We start from the raw sequence: 19,793 nt of genomic DNA, 5'->3' as shown, positions 1-19,793 counted from the left end.
TTACCAATCACTGCATTTTTCTGCATGAAAATAATTCAAACCAGACCTACTTCTACAGGGTGGAAGGTGGTCTGGTGGTACGCCTTCCAAACCAGAAGGTCGTGAGTTCAATACCAGGCTGCCACCATTGTACCCCTGAGCAAGGTACTTAACCCTGAGTTGCTCCAGACTGTCCCTGTAGTTAGTTCACTGTAAGTCGCTCTGGATAAGCGCGTCCGCTAAATGTCCTGTAATGTAATGTAACAAGTCAAACAATGTGTATGTATCCCTAGAATCTGTCTTCTCCTGCAGCGTTGTTCTGCTGCAGGCAGTCATGCACAGTGAGGTTGGAACTCTCCATCAATTTCTTAAAACATTACTTATTTTTCACAGCTTACTTGAATATTGGAGAAATTAACACTAAAAAAAAAGTTTCACTTACACTGATTAGTAATCTGGTATTAAACTAAACAATATAGCTTTTATAATACTTTGTATTAGGCCTTGTGATAGCGGCCATTTGCTTTTCCTTCACAAATATCCTCGTGAACAACACAACAGCTGAAACACCATCTGGAAGAATGGCTTCGGTTACTCTGGAGCACAGACCTCACCTCCGCCTGGATATGAATCCTGTCCAAATGGGACTTTAGACTCGGAGGTCCTTCTCTGTCATTGCCTGTAATGCAGCTGAAATCACCAGATTATAAACTCCGGCTTTACTCGCACTGACCTAAATAGAGCCCCAACCACTCTAAAAGTCATTTAGTGCTCATTTAAAAGTTGATGAATGTTAAGTGAGTTTACATTTGATAAAGAGAATCAATCCTTCTAAAAGCAATCGACCGTTGTGTCACACAATTGGTCACTGGATGCATTTCCACCAGGGGCCTACAGCGCAGACAGAAACACTGCTGTACAATATACACTGTATCATAGCTTCTATTTTGTCACAATCACATTTCTACGACTTCCTTTTGGGAAAATTCACCCAATTTTCATTTCTCACAAAACTGCCAGGTCTTTTTTGATCCTCAGGAAAAACTGCCACGAATTCTAAGTCTCGCTCGAGGACACTTTAGCAGAGCAGATGCTTGACGACAACACAGAGACTGTGAACCAGTGGAGTCCTTGCTCAGTGTGCCGCTACCTGTCTATTTCAGGAACACTGAGCATGGACTGTGCAGCGAAATGAAAAACTGTTGCTTCGCTGTTGAGCAGCTGAGCAGCAGCTGAAACACGATGACTTGAGGCATCGTGAGCATGAACAGCGTGAATTTAAGGTCAACGCTTACATAAAATATTACACTGCAGACTAAATAAAAGTGAACACCATATCAATATATCAATGAGAACTCCAAACTCCATCAGTGTCTTTGATAAAGGGACTCTTTAAAGTCAAAAACACGAACTGATTTAGAGCGGAACCAAGTGAAGCCAATGCAAACTTGCATGCTCTCTAATATCCAGCAGGGGGCGACTCCACTGGTTACAAAGAGTCAGATTGTGTAGAAGACTATGAGAAAATTATCCGACTTCTCATTTGATTTATTATCTCAGTAAACGTTTTCCACGATGTTAATTTAGTAAGTTATGGTTCCATTAGAATAAAATAGGCAATAAAGCAGAGTACGCTTTAGGGCGGGGCTGCCTTGTGATTGATCACAAGGCAGATCTTCCACTACAAGTTATATCTGTCATTGTGAACATTTTAACTTTTTCTTCCTATTATAAGTTCAGGTAAATTTGACACTAACAAAATGACACAATTCTTCATTATTTCCATGACACAAAGGACCTTGAGGGCGTTCTAGAGTTTTGTCAAAGAGTCTAAACGACCTGACATCAGCCCCAAGGCACCATGCAGCATCTGATACATCAAATACGTCAAACTCTGGCAGCGTGAGTCAAAACACCGAGCAGCCGTCATTAGATCTCACGCTATGGCAGATAAAACATGAGGGATAACAGCACAGATGCGTGGTGCTCCACCAACTCCTTTACATATTTGGCTCGTAGCCACTTGAATAGCTCATTGTGTGTGTGTTGGACTCTGAACTTATCTGGATGCCAAAAGAAAGACATCCTCAGATAGAAATATAGATATATAGTAGGAGTGTAACGATTCATCAATGATCAACGATCCAGTATGCAAAGTGATAACATCGGTTCATATCATCATCTTTAAGATACGCCTTTATTTTGAAATTCCCACGTCTGTGACACCGTTTCCGTCCAAACGCACCAACTCCTTACAGAGACCAGTAATGCAGCTGTTCAATTATATTTGAGTTGCTTTTTGTGAGTTGATATAAATAATAATAAGAAATGTAACATATTATGCTATCGTCTCACATCGATCGCAGGCCCATACATCGTATCGTGGCAGACTTTGTGATATCAGCAAATCGTCTTATAACATCGTATTGTGATGTCATGTATATAGTAGTTAGGAGTCTTTAAGTTCCTACGCTTTGATTCAAGATGCTAAATTACAAAACAATAATGCACCTTCTCGTCACTCTTATGGTGGTTTCACTCTCAGGTCCATCGGAGAGCTTTTCTATACCTGAGGCCTTTAGAGAACTCGGGTGAAGTCCTGAAAACCGATCTTAAACTCATTGTCCCACATAGTCTGCACTAAATGTGAAAGGCAGCAGCTCCATATGCTGTTGAACGTCGCATTATGTGTCTAAATGGCACATTAATGGTGACTTTATCACACACAGTAGCAGTTATAGCAGTTAAGAAGGGTCTGCACAAAGTGCTAATTAAGACAAAGTGTCTTCTTTAAATTTGGTCTGTATAAAATATCAAACATACCTGAAATTTAGAGGAGCAGAATGGAAATAAGACTTCAGCTGTATTGTGTTTTCATCCTGTTTTTAATGTATGTAATGGCTGTCCAAATCTTTTAATAAACCTGAGAGAAACTCACCTGGTCTTCAAAGGACAAGGCCTGTCCGACATCTCGAGGGAACCCATCTATGACGATACCATTAGCGTCTGGGATCTTCATGATCTTCTGCTTTATCTCGGTTATTGTTGTCTCCTGGATGACAGAGAAAGGAACAGGGTTCATAACTATGTGTAATATTGCAAAAGAGAAAATAAGCAAAACAATTACCCCATCAGCAGGGGCTAAATTGGATTTTTGATCAATACAAATAACTCGACAATTAGCCAGATGCTTGAATTTATGGCTTTCCAAACTCACACTTCACTTCCCTTTATTACATTTTAAATGCTCGACAATGTGGGCCGTTCTTCGAGTGAGCAATAAGTGAGAGTAAATACATTTCATTTACTTTTCCAGCAGAGGCATGAAGGAGGAGATTAGTTTTGTTAATGTTGCTGCAATTCCCAGATTCATTAAGGTTGTTAGATGAGTTCAAACCCCTTGAAAAGGAATCGGTGGCTGATTTAGAGTCATAAAGAAAGGGAATGAAGAAGCTACATGGAGAATTCCACAGCATAATTATTCTGTTTATCCAATTATACTTTAATATATCTGAATGCAGCAGAACAACTGTCTCGTTTGCACCTGGAGCCAGACAATGCCAGCATCGTTTAGCATCAATTACTTCCTGACTGGAGGAGGTTGGCATGTTCGAATGCATCTCCCCGAGCAGAATGCATCACACGATGTGGCAGAGATACATGAGCAGCGCTCCGATCTAAAAATAACATCTGTGGCCAACGCTTAGTAACACAGATGTTCAACTTCCCTCCAGCGACCCGACAGACTACACGGAGATTAAACCTAATCTACGTAGATTCCAGCGAACAGATTAATACATGCGTGTAAAATGAAATGAAAAAAGCTAATCTGTGATCCGCGGCTCAGATAACACGCTGGAAGAAAATAAAGTGCACTATATAGCAAACAGGGAGTGATTAGTCTGCACACGTGGATCACCTCAGTCACCTGTACTGTACATATAAACCCCACCAGTCCATATTAAAATACAGCATCGTGTTAACGCATCAGAAATAATACTCCAATATTAATATTATAACTCTCCAACCAGAACTTTAATACTTTTATTATTTTTATGTTAATACTTTCACCTTTTTCTTAAGTGAAATCTTGAATACAAGACTTTAACCAACAGTGTACGACTACATTTCTCCCACCGCTGGTGAAACGCGTGCAGAGTTAACAGGATTAAAATAAAGGCTTTAATGTGCACAAGGTGTACCGAAAAAACTATTCTATACTTACAGGATTAAAGCAGGTTTTGAGTTGACAAACTAAACTAATTTACTTGTTCTGAAGCTTGCTATCACGACACATAATGTAGATGTTAAAATGTTATCCATGTTTCTATATAAATGCAGTTAATTTAGCATTAATTCTGAACAAATGTAGGATTATTGTCCAAAAATAACACTTATGGTGGCGAGACTTCTCAGGAAAGTCCTAAAAAAACATTTTCTAAATCTTCATTTGTATTAAAACTGAGCTGCTGAAGAAGACTGTGTGTCAGCGTCAAAAGTCAGGAAGTGGACCTTGAGTTGAGTTTGTTTTATCAACACCTGTTTCCGTCAATGTGTTGTCGAATTGGACTTTTTAGTGTTCTGTTTATTCAACGCACAAAGGAAATAAAGGAGCGGCTCACGGCTACAAAACAACACAACTAATTGCTGATGGTGGCGAGACAGCCCCGGGATAAATAATACATCTTTGGAAAAACAATTAACTTTCTCTTTGTGAAGTGTAATTATGTTTTTCCAAAATCGCTGTTTGATTGACGTCCATGGTGCGTTGACTGCCATTGCAAACTGGTAAAGAACATAAACGTCAGGTACACGAACTGCTTCTGAGGCACTTAGTACACAGAGCATACGACAGTAGGAGCTGTTAGTGTCTAGTGTGGGATCGGTGCACAGCTTGCTTTGTGTTTGTCCTTAAAGAAAAAGGTTTGCAAGTGCTGCAAGACTGTCAAACATTCAAGGTTGTTTATATGGAGACAACGTCGCCTTTCTGAGGGAACAGAAATTGAGATAAATACTGAGTCATACGACCTTACGGGGACTTACACACACACGCACACAGCAAGAAGCTTTGAGTTGATGTGTCAGTCAAAACTGCACAACTGAGCTACAGAACTCAAGGCTAAAAGAAGAAACATATGTTTTTTCTTTTTCCTACGACCGACTTACAGAGAGAAATGTCTAAATGTCCTTAAAGGAATAGTTTTAGTTGTATTTATGTACGCTAGTACACAAGTAAATGACAATAAACTAAATCTTGAAAATAAAGATTTAATGTTTGTATGCTAAATGAAGCTACAACCAGCAGCTAGTTAGCTTAGCATAAAGATTGGAGCAGCAGCAAGCCTCGCAAAGGTTAAATAACTATTATATATATATATATATATATATATATATATATATATATATATATATTATATAACTATTCTAATTGATGATTGATAAATGTATTTGGATCATATTGTATATAAGGGAAGAGTAAAATCTATGTAACTCCGCCACCTCTAAAAACTAGAATGACCTCCGCTAATGGTGCATTCATGGGCTCCTCGGATGATCCCACTTCCTGAGTGTTTATGAGCTTTAAGTGGTAATGTGGAAACAACAGGGACAGTTATTACCCCCAGCGAGGAGGTCATGTCTTTTGCTCAGAGTGTTTCCAGTATTTACGTGACAACAGAGAAAAGGAAACAGATGAGGTGAACAACACTTTCACTGACTTCAGGGGGCGTTCAGGTCGGCAACAAATCTTTCCCATTATTCTGACAGCTCTGGAACGCAACAAAAAGGCCTTTACAATGTCCAATGAAAGTGAAATTTAGTTTTAATCCTGCTGACAGAAAAACAAAAGCTGAAAACACAACCTCCTTGGCGGAGCTGTGAATCAGTAACACGTCACTCAACACATCATAAAACAATATTTACACAAGCGAAGCTGTCATCAGGGCTCCTGTTTAAAGCTGTCACAGTCATATCCCCACAAGCAGTTTGCCTCTTCCTCTCATCAGTACATACAGACTCATTAGGAAACCAAACTCTCTTCTGCTTTGCGGAACTAATCACGGAAGGAAATTAAAAGCCCAACAGCCACACGAGTCACTTCATCGTATCGACTATGTCTGCAGCTTGGCCTACTTTGCTGTTTATCTCACTGGTTTGTGGACTGAGATCTGGAGAACGGCCAGATGGGAGATGAAATGTTGTGCCAGACACTGTACGGAAGGGATGATAAATGATGAGGTGGGCAGTTATTGAAGATAATTCCTGAGGGGACGCGAGCTAAGAACGGCAAGTCACGAAGCACGCGGGGGCTGCTTCCAGCCTTTCAGCTCGCTGCTTCCCCAATGCATCAAGGTGTTAAAGACCCCTCTCAGGTGTTTTAATGATGTTAACCAGAATCCCTGAGATTGTTTCACATTTCATGTGTAAGATATAAATCCCTGATCGATGCTAAGCTAAAGCTAAGCTAAGCTAAGCACTGAAGCCGAAAGAGACTTACAAAGACTTTTGCTTAGATGTGACCAGGATGAGAAGGACACGTGAAATATGTGATTAAGAAGTTGGTTATGCATCTTTAAGACAATTTGCATACTTTATGTCAGAGGCCCTATGACGGTAAATCCCAGGTTGACGTAGCTAGCCTGGTAACGTCTTTTCATTTCGCTAGGAGTGTCGCCAACCGGTGGCTCAACTGCCGACTCCTCTTCAGTGTTGAAGGTTTTGTCTGACTCTGAACTGTCAGTGCCAGTGCTGTCACTCATTCTGCTTTATTAAACGACTGAGGAGTCAGAATCCGACTGCGTTTAGCTAATGCTAACTTTACTAGTTCATGCTATGCACCCTCATTTTAATTCTAAAATATAAAAAATGATTAGCCAGATTGGGAATCGCCTCTTACCCTTATCCCTGACCCTGTTAGACACAGGTTTTAGATTGTGTATTTGCTGCCAGGGCCCCCAAAGCTCCCTGTTAAAATGTATTTTATTACCTCAGTGACTTCCTTTAAATCTCTTGATTCATGATATGCGAAATTAAACCTGCAGGACAAACGATAAGCAAACACGGATGTTGTGAATCTTCTTGTTTTCTAAAACTTGTTGTGGCTACTGGCTTTTCACAGAGCTTTTTGTCAGTATCCCTCAGCCTCTTCAGCTTCATGAGGTGTCATCTCCTGACCTGAGGATAGAAATACTGTCCTCAATGCCAAACACCATCCTCACAACCACTTCAGCCAGTTTACTCCAACTCAACCATAAATAACCAGAAAGCTGGTTATTTATATGGTTGAGTTGTCCCTCTGTCCTTAAATGTACAATTTAAACTATTAATCAATGTTTTAATCTTAATTTCATTCACATATTGAACTGAGAAGTATAAAGACAAGTATAATGTGCATTTTCTACACAGTGTTTGAATGAATGCACAACCACAGGGGGTCTGTGCGCATTTTATTTCCCAAGCAGAGTAATTACCTTGGATGAAAATGATTCTAATAAGACAGATAAGAATCCCTCCCTGCAGCACGCTGGTGATATGGACGCTGCAAAGTCCCTTCATACATGCTTGCTGTGATCATGACCTGCGTGTGACTTGACACACTTCCTCTCATATTCTCCCTGCTTCAGACACACACACACACACACACACACACACACACACACACACACACACACACACACACACACACACACACACACACACACACACACACACACACACACACACACACACACACACACACACACACACACACACACACACCTCTCCCTCTCTGTTTCTCTACTACCTGTGGTGCCAGCTCTCCGTTGGTGATGATTTTAGCGATGAGGCTCCACTTTCTGTTGCTGGTGGCGTTGTGGATCATCTTCTTCCTCAACAGCTCGCCCACAGACACGTACTGGAAGCCGTAGCGCTCGGCAATCTTCAGGCTCTGTGTTCCTTTGCCGCTGCCAGGGCCACCTAGGCACAGAGGGAGAGCTGTTGATGTTTTGGGAGAGATTTTGTCGTGTGTGTGTGTGTGTGTGTGTGAAATGTGTCTGTGTGAGTGTGAAACATTGTGTTTGTGGGCGTGTTAGCGTAGGCGCATGTGTGTATTAGTGAGAGAAACCCAGACTATGTGAGACTTTGTGTGTGTCTGTGTGTGACTGTGTGTCACTGCGTGTGTGTTTTGCGGGGGAGAAGGGCATGTGGGGGGGTGGATGAGAGAAACAGGTATGTGTGAACCTCCTACATTTGCTACCAAATCCTCTTTTTTATCTCTATATTTCAACAGGAAGACGGATGTGCAGAGGAGCGACAACAGGAGGAGACAGCTCTTAGTTTAATGGATAGTTTAGGAAACATCATCATAAATATGTTTCATGTTTTAACATATCATAACATTTTACACATTAAGTGTCAAGTCAAAACCATATAAAGTTGATAGTTTGGAACTAAATCGCCTTTAGGGAACCCAGTCATGGTGTAGGGTAGACATATATGAGCTGTCAGTGTGTGGAAGGCATGCACAAGTGCCTGCAAAAGCCATCTGACAACTTGAATGCTGCTTTTATTGCGTTTCATTGCAGGATTTCAGGCAACTGTTACCACAGAAACGTCGGCCGCTCCAACATTTCTCCTGGTTGAAAGCCAGGACCGAGCGAAGGGAAATTATTTGGAGAACAAAGCTGTGTGGGAAATTTATTCCATCGTGGTGTCACTGTTAGAAATGATTTCTTTAGGGATAAGGAGAAGAATTACACAATATCATTTGTGCCGTGTTTGAGTAATCTGATCCCCAAAGTGATGTGAAAGGAATCTACAGGTGTTCAGTGTCTGCATTACAGTTGGGGTCACTAATCTTACATTTTCACCACTACTCACGATAACGGCTCACTTCAGCTTAAACACACAGTTTAATATATGTTTTCCCTGTTACCTGTAGTGCCAGTTATCGATCTAGATTGTCTAGATGACGACTCTTTCCAGAAATCGAGACAATCCACACGCCTTCAGAGCAGCTTCATGCGGGAACTACTTTCTTTGTACCGTACTCCCACATAAAACTGCTCACTACAAGATTGAACATGAGCACCACAGGTAAATAAGAATTCTTGATTTTGGGGTGAACTGTCCCTTTAAGTGTGTTCTTTGTCTGACGTCGGATCCAACATAATATTCCTGTTATGTATATTTAAAAAGATAAAGTGAAAGGGAGATGGGATTCAGAGAGAACATCTAATATGTATCCGTGCACTTTTATCTTACATCTGAGTGTTTCGCAATGCTTGACCTCCTCATGACCTCCTCATGACCTCCTCATGACCACACCTGTCTTTGTCAGTCTGTCTCTCTCTCTGCAAACCTGACAGACAAAACATTTGTCCACGATCCTCCAAAGAGATGACAGCTGCTGCCATCTGGATTTCCTTTTTAAAAAGAGTTCACAATGTGCTCGCAAAAGACGAGATGGGAAGTGGCTTCGTGCTGCGAGGACAAATAACTATCATCCACACTACAGGGAGAGTGAACGTCCCAGGTACACGGCAAACATCAAAACATGCCGCAGCAGAAGGCTGTCTTTTTAGGAGCTTTAAACAAACAGCCAAGTCCAGCTTTGCTTATTTAAAACCTTAAATAAACTATATTTAAGAGGGTTTATAAATAGCAGCCTTTTTTCAGTGCAGCTCAACCAGTATCTCTACTCTTATTGTGCCGTGCTTAATTCATAAGATTAATGAATGTGTGTGACAGGTTAATTCAGGCCCATCAAGGAAATCAGATTAGAAGAGCGTGAGTGTCTAACACAGTGAGTGACATGCAGCGAGATTCTCCCTGCTGATACCGACAGAGAGAGGCGGGGCTACGTTCAAAATACCATACCAGGAAACACACACACACACACACACACACACACACACACACACACACACACACACACACACACAACACACACACACACACACACCATCTCTTAGATTCCCATCCAGGCCATTTATTTTTAGATCATTAGCGAGGCAAATATAAACTTTGTATTTTTGTTTGGCTTTCTATATAAAGACATGAAGCTCCCATCAGAAGCTCAAAATAGAATCTGTTCACTGTTTATTTTCTTCGTCTACACATAAAAGGATCTTTACTGCCTACTCTTATCTAATGGAAAACATGAGTCAGCAGGAATCCAGATGAGCAGCTTCAAATCTAGAACTTCCTGGATGAGGAAACTTTTTTGACTCCCAAGTTTTCTGTTTATTGTGTTATGTAAGTGCACATGTATTTATGGTTTAATGTTTGTGTGCTGGTCCTTTACCGATGACGAGGATGACTTTGGGTCGCGGTCTGGATGGATCAAACACCTCGTACTCCTCTATGAGCTCCGCCGTCTCCGACAGGTCCGAGTCGCTCTCGATGGAAAACTGGCTGATGGGAGGGAGGCGATCGTACCGTCTGTAGGGAAAATTGGGACTGTCGGGCAACACTGTAACACACACACACACACACACACACACACACACACACACACACACACACACACACACACACACACACACACAAAAGTAGATGAGAACCAACTTGTCTGCTTTGTCTGGAGTATTGAGGAACATTTCTTTCTCAGGCCTAAAGGTGGCCATTAAGAAATCTTTAATTATCATCATTTTCTGCCGTCAGTCAAACGCTGTGAATCCCACTTCAGAACAAAACACACATAAAGAGGAGAAATGCCCGCGTCAAAAACCAAACAGTGAATTTGAAACGAAGCCGTTTTAGTGTGATCAATTCAGTGCTTGGTTCAGTTTGGTAATTATACAGCTGTCTCCGGTGATGAAAGCATTGATTATAACTTATTTAGCAGAGAGAGACATCTTTATGGCTTGATTTCCAAGGGAGCGTAGCTGCTGTAATTTACATGCAAAACTATTATTATGTCTTTACACTTTATTATAACGATGAGGATCCCATTGATCACGCATTTACCAATAACAATACATGTTCCAGAGAGGTGCTGTTACATGAGGTACTATTTTATGCAAACAATCAAAAGAACACACAGAAGGTTGAAATATAAGAACTAATGTTACCTCACAGAATCTAATCTCTTTATCATTTCCAACACATTGAACAGTCACTCAGACTGTCAGACTGTCGGAGTCAGAAAGGGTCATTCCCTTCCAGCAGACATTTGGAAACATGGCAGATTTGTGCTTCAGCTTTTAGCCGAGAGGGGAAGCGCGGGACACGGGAATCTCTACCGCTGATTAGGCTGCATTACCCAGCAGCTAAACGCTGCAGCTGGCAACGTTTTCAGGCATCTAAGTGGGATAATTCTGCATTTCTCAAAGCAGTCCGCCCTCAACACGTCTTGACTGTCATCTTTTCATGTCTGCATTGTTGTGTGACGCAAGAAAACATTCTATTTTACTCTCATGGCTCTTCCTGTGTACATGGCCGCCATGCTTCACGCGCACCATCGAACAAAGAAGTGATTGTTTGAATTGTAAATAGACCTAAAAGAACAATGCAAATAGAAAATGTCATTAGCATACGAGAGCCACAGCTTTGCAAATTCAAAATAAATGTAGCGTCTTCCTGCATTGGTTAGAGATGCTAGGAAAGCACTGCATGAATAACAGATGAATGCAGAGCACACTCATGTGAATGATTAACTACACACATTCATCTGTCTCTGCACGGACACAGGCTGCCACAGGTGAGGGACGGAGTCACAGGCAGGTTTAAGGCTGAGATCTGCACACTGGTCTCGGGTTTGGAACAGAGGTTTTGTATCTACAATGGGGCTCGTAAGGGGACAGTACAAATGTCTACACCCTTTCCTCTTCACACAGTGAGCTAGTTTTGATTGCGTAGGAGAGGAAGATGTTCTGCTGCCAACATCCTTGGAGAGAAGTCAAAGAATATATACACTTTGGCTCGCGTGTAGTTTCTTTGCATGTAATTAAAGGAGTTGTGCAAAAAAACATAACGGGATCAAACAAGGTGAAAGGTCTTTGTCTTTACGATGTCACAAGTTTCTACAGCCTGATGTGTCTTTGGTCTGTAACAACAGTTCATAACCTAAAGCATGACCAGCTTCAAAGATGGCCACTCGATCGAAACCTTAACACGTTTGTCAGATATGAAGAATATAAATTGGTGAAATTGATATAACGTTGTCCTTGAGATCTATGTGTGCTGCATCTTTGGCGTTGGAACTTTATGAAATACTTGCACGTATCCTCTCAAATATCAAGAAAATAAGAAATGATTTCATATAATTCAAAGTAAGCAGGACATTTCCACATATTAGAAGCAGGAACCAGCAACGTTTTGGGCTTTTTCTTCCCTTGAAACACACCTCAGAATTGTTGCAGAAGACTTTTCTATCGATCTGACTGACTGTTTGAGCTCTTTGTGCTTCGCTGTACTGTTCAATCAGCACTCACCATTTCTGAAGAGTGACCTGCGTGATTGGCCGCCGTTGAGAGGGGGAAGGGACTTCTTCTCCTGGCCCACGAAGGTATCCCACCGCACCTTGTCCGGTCCTCCGAGCTCCCTGGCTTTCTTCAGACAGACCTCCAAGTAGTCGATGGGGTCGTCGGGCCGGTAGTACATCAAACCTGTCAGCAGGCTCTGGAGAGAACAACACAGGAGCAGATGATGAGGTACAGAGCGAGAACGACATGTTTGTTCTGGCATCACTACGTCTTTGTTATGATGTGTGGTACTGTGGCGGCGGTGAACGGGCCCGCCTTTTAATGAGGAGAAGTTTTGAAGTCTCTTTGCCTCCACAGGGGGAACAAAACATCTCATTTTGTCAGAAGCCCATGAAATTGGATCGAGGTCATCGGGGTTCTGTGTTCATTAGCCGAGAACCAGCCGCTGTGATGAATGTGAGAAGGAGCTCCACGCCAAAACACAAGTTAATGTTAGTGTGACATTTGCCCCCCCCTTCCGTCCCTTAATGTTTTAAAAACAATACATTCCTCTGGGACTTCCTACTTCATCCACACCCTCCTCGTTAACAACTCCCGCCGCCAGCAGCACCAGCACACTGAAGCTCCACTCAAATCCATTTGATGCACTTATTTAGCTGATGGCTTTTAATGAATATATAAGAAGCCGTAACATAACAGTTATGATGATGAAGAGGAGTCATTTCCCTCCTCAGTGTAATTTGAACTGGCTGTAAATAAACCAGCAGTGATTGCTTTGCATACATTAGCTGCACTTCTTTTGGGATTGAGTCTAATTAAGTGGATGAGCCAATTTACGGTGGGAATAATGAATACTTCATTATTATGTCTATGCTGCTTAATAGAGAGTGAAATGCTGTCTTTTGTTCTTTATAGCAGGTATAATAATAATCATACAGAGATTCTCAGTATTACATATAGTATATTAGGATTTATATATTTATAACTAATATTCCTTTAGTTAAAAGTTACATCATCATATTCTTTGCTGCAATAATTGTATTTTCCTTCTTATAATATATTTTTAATGTTTAATTTTTCATGATAAAAACATTCAGTTTCTATTATTTAAGATAATAATTATAATAATGCATCTCAAATGATGCAAAGTAGGACGGTCTGTTTGCTTTACTTACAATTTGACTAATGACATTACTATAAAAACAGGAAGCAGTTTGTAAAACGGTGAATCATCAGCGTTTCTCTTCCAATTCAAAGCATTATTTTAAACACTAAGTAGGAACATTATATCCGCACCTCCATCAGCCATAAGAACATCTATTAGCTTCATATTGTGCAGAGATCTTTCAGTCTGACATAACATGAACACAAAGCTGCTCGTTTCAGCCCCACACAGCATCTCTCACCTCAAATAGTTGAGGTATCTCCCGCCGTGCGAGATACTCCTTGGCATCGTTGGTATTCATCTCCAGTCGGATTCCCTCTGAAATCACAACTTGTCCGGAGCGTTTTTTTTTTGTATTTTCTTTTATTGCTTCTTCAGATGTCTCAGTTCCGTGAGGTGTTCTGTAACAGCCGAGCTGCCAGGCAGGTTCCCCTCAGCGCATTTTTTGCCTCGTGTGTGGACTTTACAACTGGATTCCTGCAGGCGATGCCACCGCGCCACCCTCCTCGGTGATGCGGATGCGTGGCTCGTCCGTCTCCCCTCCTACAGCGCTCTGCTTCCAGCGCGCGCTATGTGTGCCTCGACGTTGGCACAGAGGTTGCGCGCTGTGCCAAATAACGCACGCACCGCCTCGACATGGTCTTTTTTCACACGCTTACAGTCAGCCTGGTAACTTGGAGGTGATGTTGATACAGTAACGCACAGAAGAGTCAAATAATTACAGATATGTGAGTTATGATCCTAATAGGTGCTTTTAATGGTGATTATATAGAAAACACATTATTTTTGGTTTCCCTATTATGTCCTATCAACAAGGGCAAGAGTTTCACCTTAACCAGTTGATTCAAACAAGCACAAGGTCCACTTACTTTCTGTTTTTAAATTAATGTTCATGTTAACAAAAACAATGGTGAATTCCCTGCACATATAATATGACCGGCATCTTTAACATTAAAAGATTTGACATTCAGGGAAACGTTGATGTTTGAGCTTCATTGATGTAAACACAGTCCGCCTCCTCTTGTCTTAAATCAGGGGGGTCAAACTCATGTTAGTTCAGGGGCCACATGCAGCACAATGTGATCTCAAGTGGGCCGGAGCAGTAACATCACAGCATAATAACATATAAATAACCACAACTCCACATGTTTCCCTTCGTTTTAGTGCAAATATATTCTGAAAATGTTCAAACTTTATCTTTTAACAAAACATTATGAACAACCTGACATTTCTTAAGAAAAAAAGGTGCAATTTCAACAATAGTGTTAGTTTATCATTTACACATGTGTGTTACAACTTACAGATCACAGTGTGTCTACAAAGACTTTTACTTTATGATCAAAACAACTCATTTTTACACTTCGTAAAGTCGTCCCGCGGGCCGGATTGGACCCTCTGGCGGGCCGGTTTTGGCCTGCGGGCCGCTTGTTTGACACCCCTGTCTTAAATACTTGACAAAGACAGGCACACACTAAACAATGAAGCCCTTCAGTGCAGCAGTGTGTGTGTGTTTAGCTGCAGGTATGTCACTTGCATAACAATGTATATCTTTAGTTTGGGTTAAGCATGTAAACAAACAGTTCAAAAGTAGAGTTCCCCTGGATCAAGGCTTTATTAGGCATCACTAAGATTTAAGCCACTCGTGCGTCCTATAGGATGTGATGCTTATAGGCCATTAATCCTCTTGACAACTGGACAGCTGACTTTAAGTCTCCTTGTTGCTTGTATCAGAGAACAACTTTAGATCAGTGACATCAGTGTGTCAGAAAAGGAGGATCGTCTGAATGACGTTTCGCGCGTGACCGAGAATCCGTCACTGCTGAGGACAAAACAGCCTGACGGGAAAATGCTAATATATGAATTGAAAATGGAATAACGATTAGATTTATGCACCCAAGATCTGTTTCGAGGGCATTAATATGATGAGCTCTGTGCAGGCAAAGGGAGTGATGGTGATGCTGCAGGACACAAAGCTGCAGAAGTAAGAGACGTCCGGAGGATTGAAGTGGTTGGTAGACCCCTAAAGGCGCTCCGCGGTGTGTCAAAACTGATTTTGATGCTGCTTTTCCAGCAGACCTTGTGCTTGCTGCATTGTAATGTTACATTAGAATTGCATGAAGGACATATTTTTTTCCAAGCTTCACATTTTACTGCAGGGCTCTTAGACATTTAGGCATCTTCAGCAGTAACATCACATGCATTTTGATCTGCTGCCTGTGATATAAATGTCACTTTTCATTATGAATGCAATTAGCTGAAGAAGGCATTTGAATATGAAGCTGTCAGATTCACTTGATATCTCATCTGCCATACAAGACCTAATAATGATTTGCTGAATTAGGCATGCAGTCATCTGTGTGTAACCCCTTAAGTGTCTCTCTTGGAAGTTAATTGCCACATAATGCAAAACCCCTCAAAGAAACCACAACACCGAACAAACATTATAATATCAAAATTAAATATGCAGAAAGCCATTATTCTGCCTTTAATGGTGGTCACAAGGGGAAAGGTTGCCCCGTTACTCTACAGGGAACTGGATGCAGACCTTGCAGTAATATGAACACATTTGGCAGAAATCAAATAACGCAGAAAATCCAATTTACAAGTCCATTAAAATCACTGTCACATGACATCCCATCGAGTGCCTCGAAAGCAACCAACACACGCTCTCACAGTTATAAATTATAATCTTGGTTCTCTCGATTTCAGAATTAGAAGATTTAAATGATGCATCTGTCCATTTAATGATAAGCCACACAAACATAGCAGCATCATCTGAGAACCACATAGAGCTTCTACAACTCGTCCAACTCAGCAATCTTATCTGCATTGATCCAAGCAATATAAAGTTAAATACATTTACAATATTTACATATTTCAGGTCACAAGAAAGCGCAATATAGTTCATAATTTATATTAATACAAGTAAATACCGATTATGGTGACGAGATCAACAAAAATGATCTACTTTTGAACAATATGCATCTGTTTAAGAACTCAGCAGAGTTTTGAATTTTAATTTAATTAACTTATTTTTCTTGCTTTCACTTACAACTAGCATATATATATATATATATATATATATATATATATATATATATATATATATATATATATATATATATATATATATATGTGATGTATGTATTATTTGTATTTCTCCCCTGGAAAAAGGAAAAAGGTCTTAGAAAGCTATAATAGAAAGCTATAATATATGAGCACTACTGCATATTTTCCTGTCTCATATTCCATTTTATTTTAAGTTAGAAAACATTAAATAATTGATCACAAAAAGGACAGTGTTTTATGATCTACAAAGTCAGTGACATTTCTAAAGATGATGTACATGCTCGGTCATAAAAAGTGTTGTCATATAACCCTGAGGTACGAGGTAGAGCTGCTTACTGAGATCTTCACATGCTATTTTACTTTCAGTTAAAAAAATGTATGTTTTTTATCCATCCACTTTCTCCATCCCGACGCTTTTATTTTGAAATATCATATACCGGAAGCACTTACTGGGCGGAGTCGCCGGTTTTCACTTCCTTGATGCACATAGCTAACAGTGCTGCACAATGAAAATACTTAATTTATTGAGCTTATTTGCCACTTATTTATTAGCGAACAGCATCAACATCGAGGTGAGTGTATATTCTTTTACAGGCAGTTATGAATATAGCACCAATTAGTTTGTTTTATGTTGAATTTTACTGAAAAATCCCGTTCCCATGTTAGCCTTCTGAGCTGTCATGCTAGCTGTTTTGGTGATGAGTCTGATTGCTTGTACGAGCAGAAACTAGATTTAAAAAATACAAACATTTATTAATTTTCCTCCACGTTTCTCAGGATAACGTAGGGCAGTTCTTCAGCAGCGGTCATACTAACAACTGGGCTGTTCTGGTGAGTATTTATTGATTTAAACGTTACATCTTTAGCTGAACACATGCTAGTATGATGGACTCAGCAAAACCATGTTTGTGAAACTGGCTTTTTCTTACTTGTTTGATTGCACAGGTGTGTACATCCAGATTCTGGTTCAACTACCGTCATGTGGCAAATACTCTGTCCGTCTACAGAAGTGTCAAGAGGCTGGGCATTCCTGACAGGTAACTGTGATAACATTACTTATTACACAACTTATTGTGTCATCTTTAGATCTTTAATGGTGATCAAGGTGTAATTTAAAACACAGCCAGCTCCACTTGATGGCCTACTAGAGGTGCAACGACTAATCAATTAGTCTATTGACAGAAAAATAATTATATAGATAATAGATTTAATTGTTTACAACCTCTCAAATTCACCTTGGTAGAGCGGTCGTCCACTGGTTCGGTCCCCAGCCCCTGCAGTCAGCACGTCTAAGTGTCCTTGGGAAAGATAATGAACCCCTAATTGCTCCCGATCACCTGGCCAATGGTGTGTGTGTGTGTGTGTGTGTGTGTGTGTGTGTACCTTGTATGGTAGCCTCTGACTCTGTGTGAATGCTGACATGTGTTGTAAAGCTCTATATAAAAGCAGTCCATTTATCTCATTAGAAAATGTTGTGGCCTCTGTGTCAGTCAGCAGATTTTAGAACTAGCGTATAAAACTATTGTTGGGAAGGTTTTAACTTTCCCCCTTCCTGTAGATCTCAGAATAAACTTTGTAGGATTGTGTCATTGGCAAGCAAAATAGTTGGCAAACCTCAAAAGCAATTAAACTCTCGTCAGAAAGGATGAGGAAGAAAGCGAGGAGTGTCGTGGCTGAAAGCTCCCCGTTTGAGCTACTGGCAACTAAAAATGTAATTTAAGAAGTCCCTAGTGACATCAATATTCTTAATTGAACTATGACATTAATGATAACTGTTGTAATCTGCAATATGACATTGTCTACATGTTTGTTTTACTAACTGCTTGTCTGCTTTTTATGTTGTTGTTTGTTGTGTGTGGTGAGCCGAAGACATACGTTATATTATATTCTATAGAGGTACAGGCAGACATTGAATAATTTCTGAAATGTTGACGTCTAGGAGCAGATATAAATCTTTTCCTGTGGTCATGGTCTCCACTACTGATATGTTGGAGGTTGCTAAACGTTAGAACATGCATTGCTTGTGAAAAACGGTGTTTTCTATTTCTTTGACTGTATGTTTGTTGTTATTTCGACTCGGACACATCGTTAGGTGCAGGACAGTTCAAGTACAAGCAATACATCCAAACTAATAAGCTCTTTTTGAATATGCTAACATTTTTTGGCTACTCCCTGTGAACAGAGGGTTACTGTAGAGATCAGCGAAGTGAATGTGTGCTTCCCCTCATTAACCGACGTCTGTAGCTCCGGTCGGTCGGCCCTTAATATAGTTTGGTGGTTCAACCACTGGCTCCTGCCGTCCACATGTCCACCTTGAGCAATAATACTGAATTACATTAATTGCATCTGCAAAACTGAATGTAATTAAATGTAACTAATCATCATGTAAATAGTATTTAACAACACAACAGTGGCACTGAACATGTGTTTGACACAAATGCAGCTTTTGTCCTTTTTTTTCTTATGTTGTAATCCTATAAACTTAAATGTTCTCCGTCATTTTCTCCTTTTCCAGCCACATAGTTCTCATGCTGGCTGATGACATGGCTTGTAACCACAGAAACCCCAAACCTGCCACAGTGTTCAGCCACAAGAACATGGAGCTGAACGTGTACGGTGACGACGTGGAGGTGGACTACAGAGGATATGAGGTCGGTTCACAATGTAACACCTGAATCAAAGTCTAATTTGAACATGTCAATATCTTGAAGGCAGATTGCTCCATAAGGATACAAAAAAATACAAATTCTCTATCCAGTTTCTTAAATTGAAATACATTCTTACCCCATTGGTGAAGGTTTTAACCAACATGTCTCCTTTTAAACATCAGATACAGCCATTAAATGTGTGCATGTGCCTGTTTAATAGAAAATACATTTGTAAAGGTGTTTGTAAGACACACACGTTCAGTTACAATCTGAAACGTGTAACTTGCTGCTGAAACACTACATGGGACACATCCAGCTGCAGCTGCAGGGTACACTGAGTACTGTATGACATCACTTGTAGGCAGATGTCACACGTGCAGCAGGGAGTCGGAGGGTGCTAAGGTCAACACGGTCCGTCCAGTGTTTGCTTGTCCGTTGAGAAGGAAACGACTTTATCTGATTAGCGTTCTCAAATACAGGAGCTCCCGAGTGTTTTGTTTGTTGCGCCCGGGCAGAGCCTCAGTG

At 40.7% G+C, this 19,793-nt stretch overlaps 2 protein-coding genes across 4 annotated transcripts in view; one reads left to right on the top strand and one right to left on the bottom strand.

The window, feature by feature from the left end:
* Positions 1-17,967, bottom strand: part of ak5 (adenylate kinase 5) — a 60,114-nt gene extending 42,147 nt beyond the window's left edge. Inside the window, exons 1-5 of one of the 3 annotated variants that reach the window (XM_029452926.1) lie at positions 17,856-17,967; positions 12,396-12,582; positions 10,265-10,432; positions 7,763-7,935; positions 2,918-3,031 (exon numbers count right to left, since the gene is read on the bottom strand). In XM_029452926.1, the coding sequence (XP_029308786.1) occupies positions 2,918-3,031; positions 7,763-7,935; positions 10,265-10,432; positions 12,396-12,564 (624 nt within the window). In that variant the 5' untranslated portion in view covers positions 12,565-12,582; positions 17,856-17,967. Of the gene's footprint in view, positions 1-2,917; positions 3,032-7,762; positions 7,936-10,264; positions 10,433-12,395; positions 12,583-13,792; positions 14,219-17,855 lie in introns of those variants that run through there. The other 2 variants (XM_029452924.1, XM_029452925.1) reach the window with 2 other exon arrangements.
* pigk (phosphatidylinositol glycan anchor biosynthesis, class K) overlaps positions 17,056-19,793 on the top strand; it is a 26,656-nt gene continuing 23,918 nt past the window's right edge. The window contains exons 1-4 of the mRNA XM_029452927.1: positions 17,056-17,192; positions 17,398-17,451; positions 17,566-17,657; positions 19,136-19,271. Of these exons, the coding sequence (XP_029308787.1) occupies positions 17,127-17,192; positions 17,398-17,451; positions 17,566-17,657; positions 19,136-19,271 (348 nt within the window). The 5' untranslated portion in view covers positions 17,056-17,126. The remainder of the gene's footprint in view (positions 17,193-17,397; positions 17,452-17,565; positions 17,658-19,135; positions 19,272-19,793) is intronic.

Source organism: Cottoperca gobio, chromosome 17 (genome assembly GCF_900634415.1).
Source record: "Cottoperca gobio chromosome 17, fCotGob3.1, whole genome shotgun sequence".
Lineage (NCBI taxonomy): Eukaryota > Metazoa > Chordata > Actinopteri > Perciformes > Bovichtidae > Cottoperca > Cottoperca gobio.
This window is presented reverse-complemented; position numbering and strand designations above follow the sequence as displayed.